The 18135-nt window shown below is 32.5% G+C and overlaps 3 protein-coding genes across 3 annotated transcripts; 1 reads left to right on the forward strand and 2 right to left on the reverse strand.

Moving 5' to 3' along the window:
- The first annotated feature begins 1596 nt into the window (after positions 1-1596).
- On the forward strand, positions 1597-3553 carry LOC108838179 (exopolygalacturonase clone GBGE184-like). The gene is made up of 4 exons (XM_018611143.2): positions 1597-1850; positions 1993-2295; positions 2580-3083; positions 3172-3553. The coding sequence occupies exons 1-4, from the start codon at positions 1644-1646 to the stop codon at positions 3421-3423; spliced, it is 1266 nt and encodes a 421-aa protein (XP_018466645.1). The 5' UTR covers positions 1597-1643; the 3' UTR covers positions 3424-3553.
- A 1051-nt stretch (positions 3554-4604) lies between these two features.
- On the reverse strand, positions 4605-5961 carry LOC130498607 (putative F-box protein At1g50870). Its single transcript, XM_056992108.1, has one exon. The coding sequence runs from the start codon at positions 5945-5947 to the stop codon at positions 4748-4750; it is 1200 nt and encodes a 399-aa protein (XP_056848088.1). The 5' UTR covers positions 5948-5961; the 3' UTR covers positions 4605-4747.
- Positions 5962-7742: 1781 nt separating this feature from the next.
- Positions 7743-9302, reverse strand: LOC108831530 (putative F-box protein At1g47790). The gene has a single exon (XM_018605062.2). It carries the CDS (start codon positions 9237-9239, stop codon positions 8079-8081), a length of 1161 nt encoding a protein of 386 aa, XP_018460564.1. The 5' UTR covers positions 9240-9302; the 3' UTR covers positions 7743-8078.
- Between the last annotated feature and the right edge of the window lie 8833 nt (positions 9303-18135).

Consider the following 18135-nt stretch of genomic DNA (forward strand, 5'->3'; position numbering starts at 1 on the left):
AACCATCACGTCGAAACCGACGATCGTCGATAACCGAAGCAGGAAGTATTGGAGAATCTGTCACCGTCAGAGTTAGTGACACCCCATGATTTCCACAGGAAATCAGAAAGTATAGATGAAATCATGAAACATCTGATTCATCCAAAACAATATCGAAACAGAGATCACACACTAATCTAACAGAAAATAGATAGGAATAAACGAAAAAGAAAAGATCCGGCGGCGTTTGGGTGAAGAAGATGTACGGAATGGTTTGTGTAAAGGGTTGTCTTTTTACCGCACTCAGAACGTTTTTTTAATAAAAAAACAGAAGCAAGTTTGTTTTTTTTTCAAATTTTAGAAAAAAAAAAAATTGCTAAAAACACACCTAAGTTTGTTCAAAGTACTTTTCCTTAATATAATACTAGAATGAGACCCGCCTTAAAACTCGGATTATTTTCTTTTCCCTTTGATTTCGATAATTTATAAAATTTTAGATGTTTTGTTATTTTGGAGTAAACTTATTATTTATTAGCAATATAGGATTTGACTCAGATCATTACCATTTATATACGACCCATTAGGCTAACTACTGGGTTTACTGATACATTTTTTTAATTATTACGCGGATAAACTATTTTAGAAGTGACAAATCTTTGTAAAGAGTGATTTTCACAAATGCGATGAAACATATGATCATTTACTTGCATATTCTTTTTATGCAGTAAAAACATGATTAATGGATCGTCTCCGTAAAAAAATATAGTATATTTTACTTATTGTTTATATTTAGAGAATAAAAATTAAATAAATACTACTTTATATTCTTGAGAAAAAAGTTCCAATTTCTTCTTTCTTTTCCCAAGCATTTGAATCATTTGTAAGTCACAAGACTAATAACATCTACAGACAGAAAATTTCCAAAAAATGTGTTAAGTTGTTCGCAATTTGGTTTATAAAATGAACTTCAGGTTTTAACTATGTTACTATATATTAAGAGATTGTGTTTACCAACTAAAATAAGTAAAACAGTGTCCAAAGTCAACGCTGGTATCATATCTACATTGGAGTTTATTTTATAAACCCATCACCACCTTGTCCAAACCCATAAGTTTACAGCCCTCAGCAATACATATCTATATTGTTTAGTTTAGGTTATGATTATTATAATTTTGAACCACATAAAATTTCGTTAGTTAAGAAGTAGATTTACAGAATATTTTGTGTATTATTGTAACAGAATAATCTGATATATATTTGGGTAAATATATTAATGAAAAAATGAATCCAAAATTTAATGGCAACCTTTTAACTGTAGATAAAAATAGGATTCTATTTTAATAGATTAGATTTACATATATATTTACTATTTAGGATATTTTGTTAACAAAATATATTTCCCTATTCGTAATGCAAGTATTGATGTTTTTAAAATAGAAAAACAATTTAATAGTAGTTCCACTTAATTTGTAAGAAATGTGATGGCATTTAAGAAATTTTCTTTGTTTTTTTTGCGGATCACGCTTTAATTTGAGTAAAATCTAAAAATAGCCCACAAACGAACACTATAAAACAACATGAATCCTCCCATGATCAAATCACTTTTAAATTTGTCAACACATTTTTAAAAGAACAAAAAGCAAAAATAAAAAGATATTATCACCATGGCTAGCGCAGGAATTTTTGTTGCCAAGGCATATAGTACTAATGTAGGCTCATTAATCTTGATGGCCTTGGTGTTAGGTTCTTGCGTAGCGAATGGTGAATATCTAGGTGGCCGCCGTGGCCTTGCCGCTGTTGCCGGCAACCCTACGGTCTTCGATATTACTAAGAATGGAGCAGTGGGAACTGGTGCCACCGATTCTTCCAAGGTGAGATTTCTTTAATTGTAGGGAATTAGCTTGAGTTTCGCTTCGTAATTTAAGTTACTGTTATTATTAGTAAAATACACACGAGAAGAAACATTTATCCAATAATAAATGGTTTCTTTCTTCTAAAAAAATTGTACCACAGGCGTTTCTAAACACATGGATCCAAGTGTGTGCCAGTCCTGTACCGGCAACGCTACTAGTTCCTAAAGGAGAGTTCCTGGCTGGTCCAGTAATTTTTGCTGGTCCATGCAAGAGCAAAGTGACCGTCGAAGTTCAAGGCACAATCACCGCTCCACCAAGCGGATACCCGACTCCTGAATGGTTCTTATTCGAACATGTCGATAATGTCGTCCTCACCGGACCCGGCACATTCCACGGCAAAGGTGAAGCCGTTTGGAAAGCAGATGGCTGTGGTCAAAAGGCCGTATGCAATCTTCCTCCAACGGTAAGATTTAAGTTAATAACTAGAGTATTAACCGCCCTTTTTTTTGTAAAGGGCAGGTATAGTTCTATTTATTTATTTTTGTGAAAATTTTAAATTTTATATTTAGATTTTATGTAATCATATTTTGAATTTAATATTAATTTAATTTGATATAATAATTTTTAAAATAAATAGAATATATTATTGGATCAAATATTTATCAATTGAACATGTTCCTATTTAATAGAATAAATAATATCGTTAACTAATATTTTTGTACTGATCATACTTACACCTCCATGCAGTCTCTAAAATTCAGAAACATCTTAAATCTTGACATTTCCGGCATTAGCTCGGTCAACGCAAAGGCCTTCCACATGTTCTTGGTAAAAACTAAAAATGTCAACGTCCAAAACATCAAGCTTATTGCCCCTGCTGAAAGTCCCAACACCGATGGTATCCATTTGAGCAATGCGGTCAACGTTTACATCTCTGACAGTTTAGTAGCGACAGGAGACGATTGTATCTCAGTCGGTCGTGGTTCCACCAATGTAACCGTCGAACGCGTGACTTGTGGCCCAGGACACGGCCTAAGTGTCGGTAGTCTTGGTAAGTACCCGAACGAGGAGAATGTTGCCGATATTCACTTTAGGAACTGCACCATGAAAGATACCGACAATGGTCTTAGAATCAAGAGTTGGGGTGGTTCGTCTCCAAGCACAGCTGTGGACATCACCTATGAAGATATTATTATGACAAACGTCAAGAACCCAATCATCATTGACCAAAACTACGGCACAAGAGGCGGAGTAAGAATATATACCCCAGAAAATCTCAAACCAAAACTTCACTTGATCATTCAGCAGCTTACGAAAATATAACTTTTTGTGTGTGTAGGATTCAAGAGTTGCGATAAGCAATGTGCTGTTCAAGAACGTAAGAGGAACAACAATTTCAAAAGATGAAGTTCAGATCATGTGCAGCAAAGCAGTACCGTGCAAAGGAGTCAGCGTCGTTGATGTGGAGTTGAACTTCGTAGGTGACAAAGGAGGACATCCCTCGTCGTCAGGAGGTTTGGTCGGAGCTCTTTGTACCAACGCCAATGTTATCTTCGGTGGAAAACTTAGCTTCCCTATGTGTCCCAAATAAGCTTTTTGGTATAAGTAATTTGATGTTGAAAAACAAATCAAAAATTTCCACAAACATTTTTTTGTTTATGTTTGTGAGTTAGTTTGTGTGTTTATCAACAATAATTGCAATATATGATTTTTTATAACTTTTTCTATGACTATAACTTTTCTATTTTTTGTGGTGATATTATAATAAACAGATCCGTCAATTAATTGCTTGAATTTTTTTTCCGGTCATAACTTTGGTCTGTGAGTTTAGTGTATACAACCATTTCACATTAAAACTATACTCTATTTAAAACCTCGGACCAAAGGAACAAAATAAAATTAAAACATCAGCTATCTCTAGCCTGAAAGCTTTGCTTTGTTTCTTAAATTTAGCTTAACTTAATTAGTAACAAGCACATAAATGGTCAAGCTAACTGAGAGTATCGATGTCTCCAGTGTCCACCATCTCAAGAACTTCCCCAATGATATTAATACAAGCCAGAGAACAAAAACTTTCCACCCTCTTAAATTCATTTGAAAACTTATAGGAATCCTTCATTCCCGTTTACAAAGTACACCTAGAAAGCGTTGATGTGTCCAGTCGTGTCCATGTGCATCTTTCAGAATATAGCTTTGAACTCCATCACCATATAATTACCCATGCTAAATCGATCGAAAGTTCAAGTTGAACTGTTCAACATCACCGCCTAAAGTAACGTTTTGACAAATTTAGAAACAACACATAATAACCCATGCTATCGAAACTTCAACACCACGCCTAAAGTGAAGTTTTGAGGAACTTCGAGTCACCAGAAAATAACCAGCTGTTTTTCCTTTAGTGTGTCAACTTTTCAATCGATATATATATATATATATATATATTTACCAAAGATTCATTCACATGAATCAATATGAGTTTGGTGTACAGAATCAATATGAGTCTGTATGTTTGATGACAAAAAAAAAATAAAAAAAAATATTTACCAAAGATTCAGGAAACTCATGCTTTGTGTTTGGCATTGTTGGAATGAAACGTGTTCTTGGCTATATTATAAGAGAATAATATTATAAGAAACTCATGCTTTGTCTTTCTCAATTGTTGGAGAAGGTAATTAACTCATTTAGTGGTGATTCCCATTATTATAGAATCATTGAAGCAATTATGGAGTATCCCCTTTATCCTTGAATCAGTAATCATATGCAAAATCTTAGTAAAGAAATAGCTCAAGAGCAAATTTAAGTAATGCATAGACATGATCACTCGGTGAATCGTAAAGAAACACTTAAGAAAATCAAAAGTACATAAAACATAAGAGAATCACTGGAGAGCGTTGAGCACCGAAGGTGGTGGTGCTCTATAAAGAAAAGAGACTCTCGATGTGATTTGGGAAAACTTCAATGGTGAACTTGCTGTTGGTATCAAGTCCACAACGGCGTCTAAGGTCACCCATATTTCTTTCAAAAATGACTTTTCTAGTGCCTTTTCTCCTCGGATCCAAATATAGAATATAAAACGTTTCATGGAAACCAAATGGAGCAAAAACAAGCTCACCAGCATCTGTAGTACCCCTGAAATCTATAGAATACTTCTGAACGCTCTCGTATGGTAAATGAAGAACATAGCGTTCACCTGTCCATTTGTGTCCCTGTGCATCTTCCAAAATATAGAGGTAAACAGTACCATACAGACGGTCATAATCAACTAAAGCTAGCCTTCCCTCATAGGGTATCATATGAAACGAGGAAAACGAGGACCAATAGAGACCCTCCGGATAGTTTATAACATTGAAGTACTCAGATTTGACATCAAACTTCATTATGGTCTCATGACTATCACCATGATGACTAGCTCTGTAATACAGAATCCCGTCGAAGCATCGCCCATATCCACATGGACGATGCCTAGGGCAACGTCCTTTGGGTATTATTCTCCATGATTCTTGCGCTCCCAATGTAAGAACCCGTGGCTGATCAGTACATTTTATTGTCGACATGAACAATACTTTGTGTTTACCTTCCAAAGGATCGTAGCCCAAATAAGACCCCCAACCTTTTTGATTCGAGCTGCATTTATCTGGATATGGTAAGGCTAAAAACTGTTTCAAGGTTGGGTTCCAAATCTTGAATACATGTGATAAAATCAATCCATGAATGCTCTCGGATCGCGAGCCTTTCCCATCTAAGTCTGTAATTTGGTAACTGTAGAATGGAGAACAAGTCGACCTGTCAGGAATATGGTGTTGAGGAAACGAGAAAACATATCTTGCCGAACCAGATGCGAAGGTGACCAGAAGAGTCGGTGATCGTGAAGTGGACCGAGACTCGAAGGAGTTGATAAAACTCGGAAGTGTGATAAAAGAAGACCACAGCTTCGAGACACATCGATATCTCATGATTGATTTCCAAGGAAGCCTTGAGAGTATCTCCAAGGTTAGATCAAGAGGAATATGGTTTGGTTGTGATCTATTATCATCTATGGATCTCTCTCGTCTTCTTCTCTTCTTGTTCTTCCATGGCTGATTGCTCAACATTGCTTTCTTCTTCAAAACCCTCATATTACTTCTTCCAGTTATGTTCCCCCTTTTTACTAGTATTGTTTAATTATATTTAGGGTTCCATATATAATACAACATAAAATTTCCATTTTTTTTGTAGAGTTTAGTAAAAAAAAAACGAGGAAAATATGGAAAAGGGCATAAACTTTCCAGTTTCCGATAGGGAAATTAATTGTTGTGTGAAGAATGAAGTGAGGAGATGGTAGCGAGGAATAAGAGGAAAGACAAAGAGGAAGAGAAGGCAATCAAGAAAGCTAGGTTATGTCGTGCCGACGTTCTGCTTCTACTGCATGGAAAAGTTCTATAGTCAAATATTTGAAGTTGTTATATGCAAGCTCAAGACCTGGATCTTGTCAGATGAAATTTTGTCAGCTTCCAGGACAGGAACCCACAGAGACAGCTGCTGCAGTGGCACAGAAACCGACCAAAGCCCCTGTTCTGCGTGTGGATGCACTTGGAAGAGAGATCGATAGATGAACACGGCTGACGTGTGATTAGTGTGACTAAACCAAGTGATCTTATTAGTATATTGAAGGTTAATATAAAAGAAAAACAAGAAAGATGATTTTGATCAGTTCCTTAAACCGGACTAGTAAACTCACCACCCCATTCTTAGACCTAAACGTATGAGTTTTCAGTTTGTTGAGCAAGGTAAATAAATGGACAAGAAATGCTGAGAATTTGAAGCTAAATTGTCGCTTTGGTGAAGCAAGAGCAAGAGAGCTCAAGGTAAATGAAGCAAGCGCATATCTGACAAAGGCAAAGGATGATGTAAATCCAAATTTAATAGAGTTATTATCTGAGGGTGTCCCAAGAAAAGAGAAGCCCAAGGAAGATGATCATCATGTTGAGTGGTGGGATGCAAGTATATATCCTTATGGTGAATGGCACCATTACTGAGAGCCATCTGAGGATAGAAAAAATTACTCATTACGTTGGGCATCTCCACCTCCACAACCTCTTAAACTGAAAAAGAAGGAACACAAGAAACTTCGAACTCAGAGGCGTGTGGAAAAGAAAAGGAGAAACAAGAGATGATCAGGCACGGGTTGCTTGAACCACATAAAAAAAAGGTGAAAATGAGCAACCTTAAGAAAAAGACTCTTGCGTCCGAAGCAAGCCAAGGACATTATCTCAAGGACATTACATCAGTGATGGTGATTCCTAACCATATTTTAATTGATGCATTGGCTTCAGAATCAAAATGAGTGTGTGATGGAACAGTTCTGTTGATGCCCAGGTCTCATCCATGTTGAGCAACCGAACTTTGAAGGAAGATATGTTAGATTTTCACTCATAAAATAAGATGAGGTTACTTGAACTTTGTTAATTACAGAGAGGTTATGGTTGATGATTGTCTTATGTTTGTTTCTCTTTAAACACATGTTTCTTCCTTAACCACATAACTTTGAATCCAGTGTGGATCATCCTCAAAATATTTTAAGTTGCTTTAACTCAGATTGGAGAGTTAGTTTAATATCATCAACAAACAAGTCATGCCATTGTCTCTAAGAGCTTTAGTCGGTAGCATCTATTACATGCAACAGTTCTAAAGGCACATCAACTGAGGAATAAACAAATAAAAACAACAACAAAAGTTAAAAAGACACAACCGAACGTAATTACCCATGTTAAATCTATCTAAAGTTCAACATCACCACCTAACGTAACGTCTTGAGAAATTAACCCATGCTCTTGAAACTTCGACACCACCTCCTAAAGTGAATTTTTGAGGAACATCGAATCACCACAAAATAACCAGGCTGTTGTTTCCTTTTGTGCTTCAACTTTTCAATCAATATACTATATTTAATTACTGTGGATTCAGGAAACTCAAGCTGTGTGTTTAGAAGATAATAATTAATTCAGATCTCAATTGCTGGAGAAGATAATTAAGAATCATTAATCTATAGGTGATTCCCATTGTTATAGAATCATTGAAGCAATTAGTATCCCCTTTAATCGTTGAATAAGTATTCTAATGCAAAATCCTAGTAAGAAATAGCATAAGAGAAAATCTAAGTAACGCATAGACATGAACTCAGTGAATCAAAAGGAACAAAGTAACATTGACGAACATCAAGGTACATAAGAAAATCACTGGAGAGCGTTAAGCACCGAAGGTGGTACTCTATAAAGAAAACAGACTCTCGATGTGATTTGGGTAAACTTCCATGCTGAAGTAGTCGTTGCTATCAAATCCACAACGGCGTCTAAACTCATCCGAATTTCTTCCAAAAAGTACTTTTCTAGTACTGTTTCTCCTCGGATCGAAATATATAATATAAAAGGCTTCATTGATAACATACGGAGCAAAAACAAACTCACCAACATCTGTCGTACCCACGAAACGTATCAAGTCCCTCCGTATGCTCTCATATGGTAAATGAAGAACATAGCGTTCACGTCTCCATATGTGTCCATTCGCATCTTTCAAAATATCGAGTTCAACATAATCATACGGATGATCATAAGTAACTAAAGCTAGCCTTCCTTCATAGGATATCATATGAAACGGGGAACAAAAGCGACCCTCCGGATAGTTTATAATATTGAAGTATTCAGATTTGACATCAAAGCTCATTATGATACAATGACTATCATCAAGAAGGCAAGCTATATAATACAGAATACCATTGAAGCATCGCCCATCTCCACATGGGCGATGCATAGGGCAACGTCCTTTGGTTATTATTCTCCATGATTCTTGAGCTCCCAATGTAAGAACCCGTGGCTGATCAGTACATTCTATTGTCGACATGAACAATACTTTGTGTTTACCTTCCAAAGGATCGTAGCCCAAATAAGATGACAAATCTGAATTATAAGACCCGTTTCGACTCAAGCTGCATTTATCAGGATGTGGTAACGCTAAAAACTGTCTCAAGGTTGGGTTCCAAATCTTCAATAACGATGTTAAAATCAATCCATGGATGCTGTCTGATCGGGAATGATCTAGGTTTGTTATTTGATAACTATAGAATGGAGAACAAATCGACCCGTCAGGAATATGGTGTTGAGGAAACGAGAAAACATATTTTCGTGAACCTGATGAGATGGTGACCAGAAGAGTCGGCGATCGTGAAGTGGACCGAGCGGTGAACGAGTTTATAAAACTCGGAAGTTTGATAGAAGAAGACCACAGCTTTGAGACACATTGATATCTCACGATTGATTTGGCAGGAAGTCTTGAGAGTATATCCAAGGTTAGATCAAGAGGAATATGGTTTGGTTGTAATCTATTATCATCTCTGGATCTCTCTCGTCTTCTTCTCTTCTTCAAAATCCTCATATTCTTTCTCTTCCCCTTTGTTACTCGTATTGTTTATATTTAGGGTTCCATATATAAGACAACACCGTCGGCCGCACGACGTTATATAATAAACCGAGCCTGGTGTTGTTGAATTTCCCTTGTTGAGAGAAATTTTTGATTTTCCTTTTTTTATTCAGATAAAATCTATAATAAATAAAGTTTATTACTATAATTGCCATTATTCATATTTTACTTTTATTTTCTTCAATTGCTACATTCCTTTTATAACTAAATTATTAGTATAAAAAAAAGAAATTTATATAAAAGACAATATCTTTAAAATATTTTTGTTTTATTTTCATTTTATTAATGAAATTGGAAAAAAGGAATTTTGTACAAAATGGCAATATTTTAACAATTAAAACACAATATTTAAATATATTTTACACGTGTGATTTAATAAAAGAAAAGAGTATTCTGTTTATATAAGTTCCACTTTTATAACCTTTTTCTTTATATTTTTTTTTTAAATCTTAGGATATCAAAAATAAAATATCTTCTTTCTTAATAAAAAGGAAACTATATAATTGTACCTTTTGATAGTTTTTTTTTTTTTGAAACACAACTTTCATTTAAACTCAAACATTCACGCTACAATAGGTGATAGAACTAATACAAACTCCACAAACATAAAGCATTACATAATAAGAGGAAGCTAGAACTCTAAGATAGATAGACAGCAGATTCAGAGTAGAACTCAAATGCGTCGAAACAAGGTTCACGGCACAGCCGGAAACTTGAGAATTAGTCACTCCGAGAAGTGACGTTAGCATCCAATCCGCACCTCGGAGTATCGTCGAAACGAAATCCATTGCATCTTCAAGCCCCAAACGGACCGGTACACAAGATAGCAAAACGGTTATAGATATGGATGGACGCTTCCATTTAACGTTTGGAAGGGAAACACTCCTTAACAAGGAGATAGTGGATAGGACGGTTTCCTTCTCCGTAGAAAAGGATATGAGTGGCGATGAAAATGATGATCCCGATGAACCCACCGGTAAACGAGTAACTAGTGAACTCTTCGCATAAGAGAGATAATGTGCTATGTGTAGAACCGCTTCAGTAAAGATCCCAACGAACCCACTGGTAATCTTCAGGCAATTAGTCAAAAGAACTAACCACCCCCACAAATATATGGGCTGTGAAGCCATCGGGCTGGACAAATAGTAATTAAGATCGATTGGGCTCTCCAGACCCATTTTCAATATATGAGGGCCCAACCTGAGAGAGATAGAGACGTGACCTTGTCGGTGAGATGCGAGTATGGCGGAGGAAACGCAGCGACATGTGAATGGCCGGGATAGTGTGATGAGACGCGGCAGAGGAAAATAGATTAAACTCTTTCTATTCCGGTGTGGAGCGGGAAGCTTTGGCGGGAGGATGGAGAGGGCAGGCGGCGGAGAAGGCAACGGATCTGGCAGGTGACAGCGACTGTAACCGGCGACCAACTCGACGGGTTGAGGAATCCCCCAGAAAAAGACAGATTTAGTCGGACTATATCTGTAAAGATACAACAAAAAGCTTCGACTCACGAACACAAGCTTGCTCCAAGGAGAAACAATGGCGTGAGCAGAGAAAATGGCAAAGACAGAGAACCAGATCTGCGAACCCGCGGAACCGGTGTAGACGAAGGAGAGAAGATGTAGACGATCAGAGCTAAAGAAGAGATCCCGACGCCGGCGGCCAGAAGGCTCACCAGCGTCAAGAAGCAGTGGTTTCAGATTTGCCTCGATTCTCGTGTCCGAGAGCTTCTAGGGCGAACGCCTTTACCTTTTGATAGTTATACAACTTTTTATTTCTACAAAAAAAATATATGCACAATTTTATGCAATTTAGTCTTTTTACATTATAGATTTTTAACCTTAATATTATACGAATACCTCTAAAATTATATAAATAAACAATTGATTCTCATAAATCTAAACTATTAAACAATATATATATATATATATATATATTTAAGATTGTGACATGTGTTAATCTGTCTCATAATTAAAGCATATCACAAAGATATAACAAAAATGATATTTAAAAAAATTATAAATATTATTAAGTAATTTTCCATTTTTAAAATCATAAATAAAAGACAATTGCAAAAGATTATATGATAGTAATTTTAGTACTAATATTGTTACATGTGTTGAAATATATAATGATTAATATATATATATATATACACACTTAGATAATAAAACAAATTCTGAAAAAAATATTTCGCAGCAAATATATTATTTAAAAAATTACTTAATAGTGATTTTGTTTAGAAATTTCCTTTATAATAGTAAGATTGTGACATGTGTTAATCTATCTTATAATAAAAATATGACAAAAACAATTTTTTTAAAAATATTATAAATATTATTAATAGTAATTTTCCATTTTAAAAATCCTAAATAAAAGTAATTGTAAATAAATATCTGACAATAATTTTCTTCTAATATTGTTACATGCATTAAAATATATAATGATTAAAAAATATATATACATTGATGATAAAAAGGAACTCTGAAAAAAAATTAATAGAAATAATTTTTTATAATTTTTTTATAATTTTTTTATAATATTTGAAAAATAATTTATTTAATAAGAATTTTCCTTTTCAGAAATCTCAATGAAAATATAATTATATATTTAAAATTTTGATATCTATTAATCTATCTCATAATTAAAAATATATATTTTTAAAATTTTAAACAAAATATATTTCTATTTTAAAATTTTAAACAGAATATAATTGTAAACAAAAATAAGTCAACAATATAAACTGAAAAATCCAAGAACTAAAGTGGAAAAGACTTATTTTTTTTTATATGTTCATGAAAATAAAATATCAAATTATCCGTGCAACGGGCCCATCTCTATAATATTATTTGAGAAGTCAGATTCCTATGTGTCGTGCTCACGTTGATTTCATGATCGTTGATTACACGAATACCCTTAATGAATTAATTTTAGTTATACCAATTTCCATACTATTATTTTTTTTAATTTCCCCTTTACTAATAAAGTTTAAATTATCTTTTTTATTTATTTACTTATTTATAAAACCATATATAATAAAAGTAAATATCCATAAATATATTGATTTTGTATCTACAAAAAACGAATTTTTTTTACTTTATATCTTCCCGAAAAAATAGATTAAAAAATGAATATATATGTGTATATATATTTTTCAAAATATATAGGTTATATATAATTTAGAAAACGAAAATAGTTTAGATACTTTTTAGAAAATAATTTTTATAATGATTATATTTGATCAAATGATTTAAAGAAATTAATTTCAAACAATGTAAAGTGATCATCTAATATCATATCTTTCAAATCACATGGTAAATTGAGAAAAACTATAAATTAAATATTTACCTAATTTTCATTGATAAAATTATAAGATGTATTCACAATTCTAAGCAAGTGATGATTTACCAGTTATTAGGATTTAGTTGTTTTATAAATATTCATATATATACTTAAATTTCAAATATTATAAGATATGTTCATGAATGCAACTACAACATTTATGTGTGTTTCTATGTTTTTAAATAAACTTACCAAATTTTATTGATTTATCAAATATATTTAGATATATAAAATGATAAACTGGACTAAATTAAGCCAAAATAGTAAATATAATTTAATCTTATTAAAGTAAAAACAGTTGTTCAATTTGAAATAATAGATGTGAAAACATACCCAGCAATGAAACACTTGAACTGTCCAAAATATTATATTTGTAAGATACCTAATTAAGATGAAACATATGTATAATACGACTCTTTGAATTTATGGATGTAACTACCTTATGAATTCGTAATCAATCAATGAAGATTTGAAATATTTTGAATTAATATGCTTATTCAACTCTCAATCTCTTAGCATATTAATTTACTTTATATAATTCTATCCAAATAACATATATTAAGATTTTAAAATATTAGAAGTATTTATTAATGCAATTCCAGCTTTTATTTTATTAATGCAATAACATATATTAAAACTTGTGTAAATATATTTACAAATGTAATAGAATGAAAAAACTAAATGAAATAAAAAATAAAAATTTAATGTTACTTAATTAAAAATTGTCATTTACTTTGAATCTAAATATTGAGACCATACATGAATAATCCAAATTACTATACATGGAATCACATATCTAATGATAAGAACATAAGAATAGTTAATATTAATTTCATGATATAAATTAAAATAACTTAAAAGTTATGAACAAATGTATAGATATTTATATCCATATAATAATACCTAATACAATTTCCTTTATTTATCATAAATATAAGTTATAAAATTACTTGAAAGTTATAAATAACATATGTAAATGTTTAAAAATTATTATGATTTAATTATTTTATAAGAATTTATTGCCGTGCATGAGCACAGAAAAATCACCTAGTATCTAGTATAAATATAAGTATCAGTCAATCATTCGTCGTTCACATATAATCTTGAGAAATTAGGCTGTATATACCTACAAAAATCAATATTAGCTAACTACCGTAACATTATTGTTAACACTATTAACAAATCTATAATACAATAATGTCCCTGCCCAAACTCTTCCATCTTTCTTTCTCTCACTTTCCTGTGACCAAACAATATTCTTCTTCTTTGTTTCTCTCTTTCTTTTTCCATTCCAAATATTTCTCTCTACTCAAAATTAACATTTATTCCGAAAGAAGAAAATTCCATGAAACATTGATAATTATGTACTCATTCCTCAAAATCATCTCGACGTCAACACTGTCACTCACCGGTACTGTTACTCCTACGGTGGCGATTAGATGGACTCTAACCATCTCTAGCGAAAAGAAATCCACCTTCAGTTTCTCACCTCATGAATCCGATTCAAAAATTAGAGAGTCATGATGTGGATCTGGTGACAAGAAAGTCAAGATCCACAACCAACCTACAATGTCAAATTCAGAAGGTACACATAACTAAAATAGTTGTGTTTGAAATGATTTATAAGATGCTAATAAATATTATACACCTGATATATATTTTGTTAAATGGTAAAATATAGATTAGCGTGTTAACTTAATTGTTATCTATTAACATGATATATTCTTAGTGGTTAACAATTATTGTATATATAGATCAAACAATTGTATTAAGTTTTATCTTACCGTAAATGATTATTTTTAACATACTAATAATTTACTGTGTTTCTTTTCTTCTTATATATTGTGTATCTCTCTCTCTCTTCTGAAATAGTTGCAGATTGTTGAAGATCACGATGAAGATGATGGAGGTGCTAGTCGTATAGTGAGTAGGTAGATATTTTCTTAGCTGTTATAAAACATGTTTAAAATATTTGAAATGATTTCTAAGATGTTAATAAATAGATGGTATTAACGGATACATAATTTGTTAAATGGTACAAAATTGATTATCAGTTCTAACAAGTCATATAACATTTCACGTCAAAACTTAGCAGATACATTTTATATAATATGTTTATATTACCGATATATGTTTTGTTAACTGTTATAAAACATGTTATGTATTTAAATTTGTTGCAAAGATGTGAAAAATACCTATTGTACACCGATAATATATTTTGTTAAATGGTAAATATAAATTAGCGTGTTAACTTAATTGTTATCTATTGACATGAAATATTCTTAGTGGTTAACAATTATTGTATATATAGATCAACAATTGTATTAGTTTATCTTAGCGTTAATGTGTATCGTTAACATACTAATAATTTACTATGTTTATTTTTTCTTATATTTTGTGTTGAAATCAAATATGTAACATACTAAGTTTAAATGAAAAAGATGTAAGTTCGGGAAAAGAAAGAGAAAAAGATGAAAACTTAGGGCATAGGTAAAACAGGAAAAAGAGACACAAATATGCTATAGTGGGTATAGGTTTTTGATGGTTTTGGGTAGTTAGCTAATTTTACTTCAATTTGGGTATATCTAGCAAATTGTCTCTATAATCTTTTTATTCATAAAAACTAAATCTTATATTGTAGAAAACAATTCACATGGCTACTTCAGAAAATTGATTTTTCTTTACATGTATGCAAAAATCAAATAAACATCATGATATTTTGGAAAATTCGTTGATGATGAGATTAATTTGTAAAATTCATATTTTCCAATTTCTCTGCTAATTCTACAATTATAAAAAATCAAAATTGAATAAAAAAACTGTATTCATGCAACAGCAATGACTTGATTAAGAAATTCGAGAAAAGTTAGTAAAAGATGAATTAAAAAATTAACACATTTAAAATCAACTTTTACGCTGGTGATTTTATATTATAGAAATAAATATCATGACCAAATTTAAAATATTGCACCAAAAATTATAACACTACAACTAAACAACTTATAAAAAGATTAAACAAGATAATATAAAATAATCAAGTGGTTTTGGCCTAGTGGTAAAGGAGTTCCGGCTGGAGCTTTCGCCATGGGTTCGATATCTTGGCCACCCATGGACGCCTTAAGTGGCAAAAAAACCCGGATTTCTGTGGCCTCGTAGTGATTAGTTTTTGGGCCTAAAAAGCTTTGGGATCACACTACGGTTTATAAAAAAATATATATAAAAAACAACAAAAATACACTAAACTCATAGATATCACTCAAATTATAATTTTAGTTTTTTAAAAAATATTCATGCGGGGCGTCGATGAGTCATCTAGTAAGTTAATAATTGACAGAAAAAAAAAACTGTTGGTGTGTCGATTAAATAGAAAAGGAAAAACAATAAAATTTCCAAATGTTTTGTAGAGTTTAAAAAAATGGAAAAACGGAGTGTTTCAGAAAAAAAAAAATGTTAAGAAACGGCATAAACTTGTTGCCATGTTAGAACATCAAGAATTAATATGCGATTTGGTTTTCCCAAAAGCTAATTTAAGTCTTTATAACACTCTTGACTTGTGGCAATTTTGTGTTGTGTTAACAAGGCATTGGTGTTCGAGTATTGAATCCTCAACATACGCTAAAAAATGACACGGATGAGTCTGTCTTATATATATGCTGATTAAAAATTTGATGTGATAAGGGTCTGATCACTTTTGATGACATGCTAGAACATCAAGAAACGTAGAGTCCACACATGTACCATAGACATCTCACTATATACTCTTGTTCCAATGAATGTTTTTTGCTTAAATGTGATTATTTATCATCTAATCGATCTTAATTGAGTTTTCAGGAATAACAACATGAACACGTTGAAAGACAGGCAGTGAACATTCACGTCTTCAGTTTGACACGTGGAACTACGTCAACATGAGATCCGCTCCTCTTCATAAAATCAAACTCATGCAGATTCTTAAAGCTGCAACAACAATAACATATACTCCCTCCGTTCCTGAAAGTAAGATTTTTAGAGTTTTCACGTTTATTAAGACTATAATAAATTTTGCAATTTAGTTTACTATTTTATTTTTTTATACAAGTTCCAATAACTATCTATCAATAAAATTTAATCAATTCAAATATTCATAATTAATGATCCTCAAAAGTATATAAAAGTACCTTAAAAATATAGAAAATCTATCTTTGTGAAGCAAAAATAAAATCTAGAAAATCTTACTTTCGGAACGGAGGGAATATAAATAGGCAGGAGAAGATATGTACAAAAGAAAAAAGAAAAAAAAAAGATATGTACAAAGGTCCAAGAAAATCAAACATGGAACCTGGAAAGCGAAAACACAAAACAACAATTATAACAGGCACATTACATGATGGTGTTTCTATTAATATGCCACCTCATTGCCTTCACATCGGCTCGGAAGTCTATGCCTACTGGAACTCGCTATAACTTGATGTTAAAATACTGAGCCGCCTTATCATAAGCGGGTGATAGCTGGACGTTTGATCCCTTCTTGTACTTCATATAGTCTCGAGACGACTTCACAGCCAACACTATGCTTTCTGTACCTCCAGACGTCATGTTTCCGCATATCTCTTCTCCTGAAACGTTTCTTTTGCATGGTTTATCAATGTAAAAATGTCCCCTTGACAAAAAAAAAAAAAAATGTAAAATGTCCTTCAGACTCGCTTCCACCTATGTATCTGTTAGAAAAAAGGTAGTACAAAGTTAAAACGAATGTCCATCACAGCCACAAAGGAAAAGCATCAGAGTACCAGAGACAGTTACACAGTGCAGAGCATTTTCCTTGTCAAGTAGGATCATTCCTCTTCTCAGTCTCCATTTTCCTCTAGAACTTGGGTACCTAGACCTTTACTGGGAGTTCTTTAGCCCAATTATTTTTAATTTAGAGCTTGCCACAAGATTGTAACTGATCAACAACCTGTGAGTTAGAAGAAAAACAAAACACAATTAGTTAGTGTCAATGCAAATTTGAATGAGCGAAAAGGACAAAAGAAAAATGCATAAAAATTGAAGTCTCTGACCATAAACATACGCTGTGTACACCATGCTTTCAGTATTGATCTAAGTAATTTACTACTATTCTGTTACAGTCTAAAATCCCAAGTAATTCTCTATATTTTAAATCTTAAACCTCCAGCAAAACTCATGTCTCAGTAATGCTAAATATCCATTGGTCTAATACATTCTGCTGTTTCTCTGCCAACATTATCTATATACCTTACTGTCTATATAAATATATCTTATCACTAGCTCAGACATGTACAGCAAAAGCATTAAATAGACTTAGAATTGTTTTTTTTTTAAATTGGCGATTACACTAAAACAATCTGCAGATTCAGACACAACCCCACTTTGTTTCTCTGCATCTATGTAGCTTTGTACTCCAGGAATCATTCTGTTTCATTTATCCACAAGAATCATTACTCTCACCCATAAAAAAACAAAAGAGAGAACAAGATCGAAGGAGATAAAAGGGATTTGGAAGATTTCT

Source organism: Raphanus sativus, chromosome 8, assembly GCF_000801105.2.
Source record: "Raphanus sativus cultivar WK10039 chromosome 8, ASM80110v3, whole genome shotgun sequence".
Taxonomy (NCBI): Eukaryota; Viridiplantae; Streptophyta; class Magnoliopsida; order Brassicales; family Brassicaceae; genus Raphanus; species Raphanus sativus.

Bases quoted from the DNA above. Each gene is read 5' to 3' on its own strand.
- LOC108838179 (XM_018611143.2), top strand. From the start codon at position 1,644: ATGGCTAGCGCAGGAATTTTTGTTGCCAAGGCATATAGTACTAATGTA. The intron at 2,296-2,579 runs GTAAGATTTAAG...ACCTCCATGCAG, and splicing joins TATGCAATCTTCCTCCAACG to TCTCTAAAATTCAGAAACAT. The intron at 3,084-3,171 runs GTAAGAATATAT...TTGTGTGTGTAG, and splicing joins ACTACGGCACAAGAGGCGGA to GATTCAAGAGTTGCGATAAG.
- LOC130498607 (XM_056992108.1), bottom strand. From the start codon at position 5,947: ATGAGGGTTTTGAAGAAGAAAGCAATGTTGAGCAATCAGCCATGGAAG.
- LOC108831530 (XM_018605062.2), bottom strand. From the start codon at position 9,239: ATGAGGATTTTGAAGAAGAGAAGAAGACGAGAGAGATCCAGAGATGAT.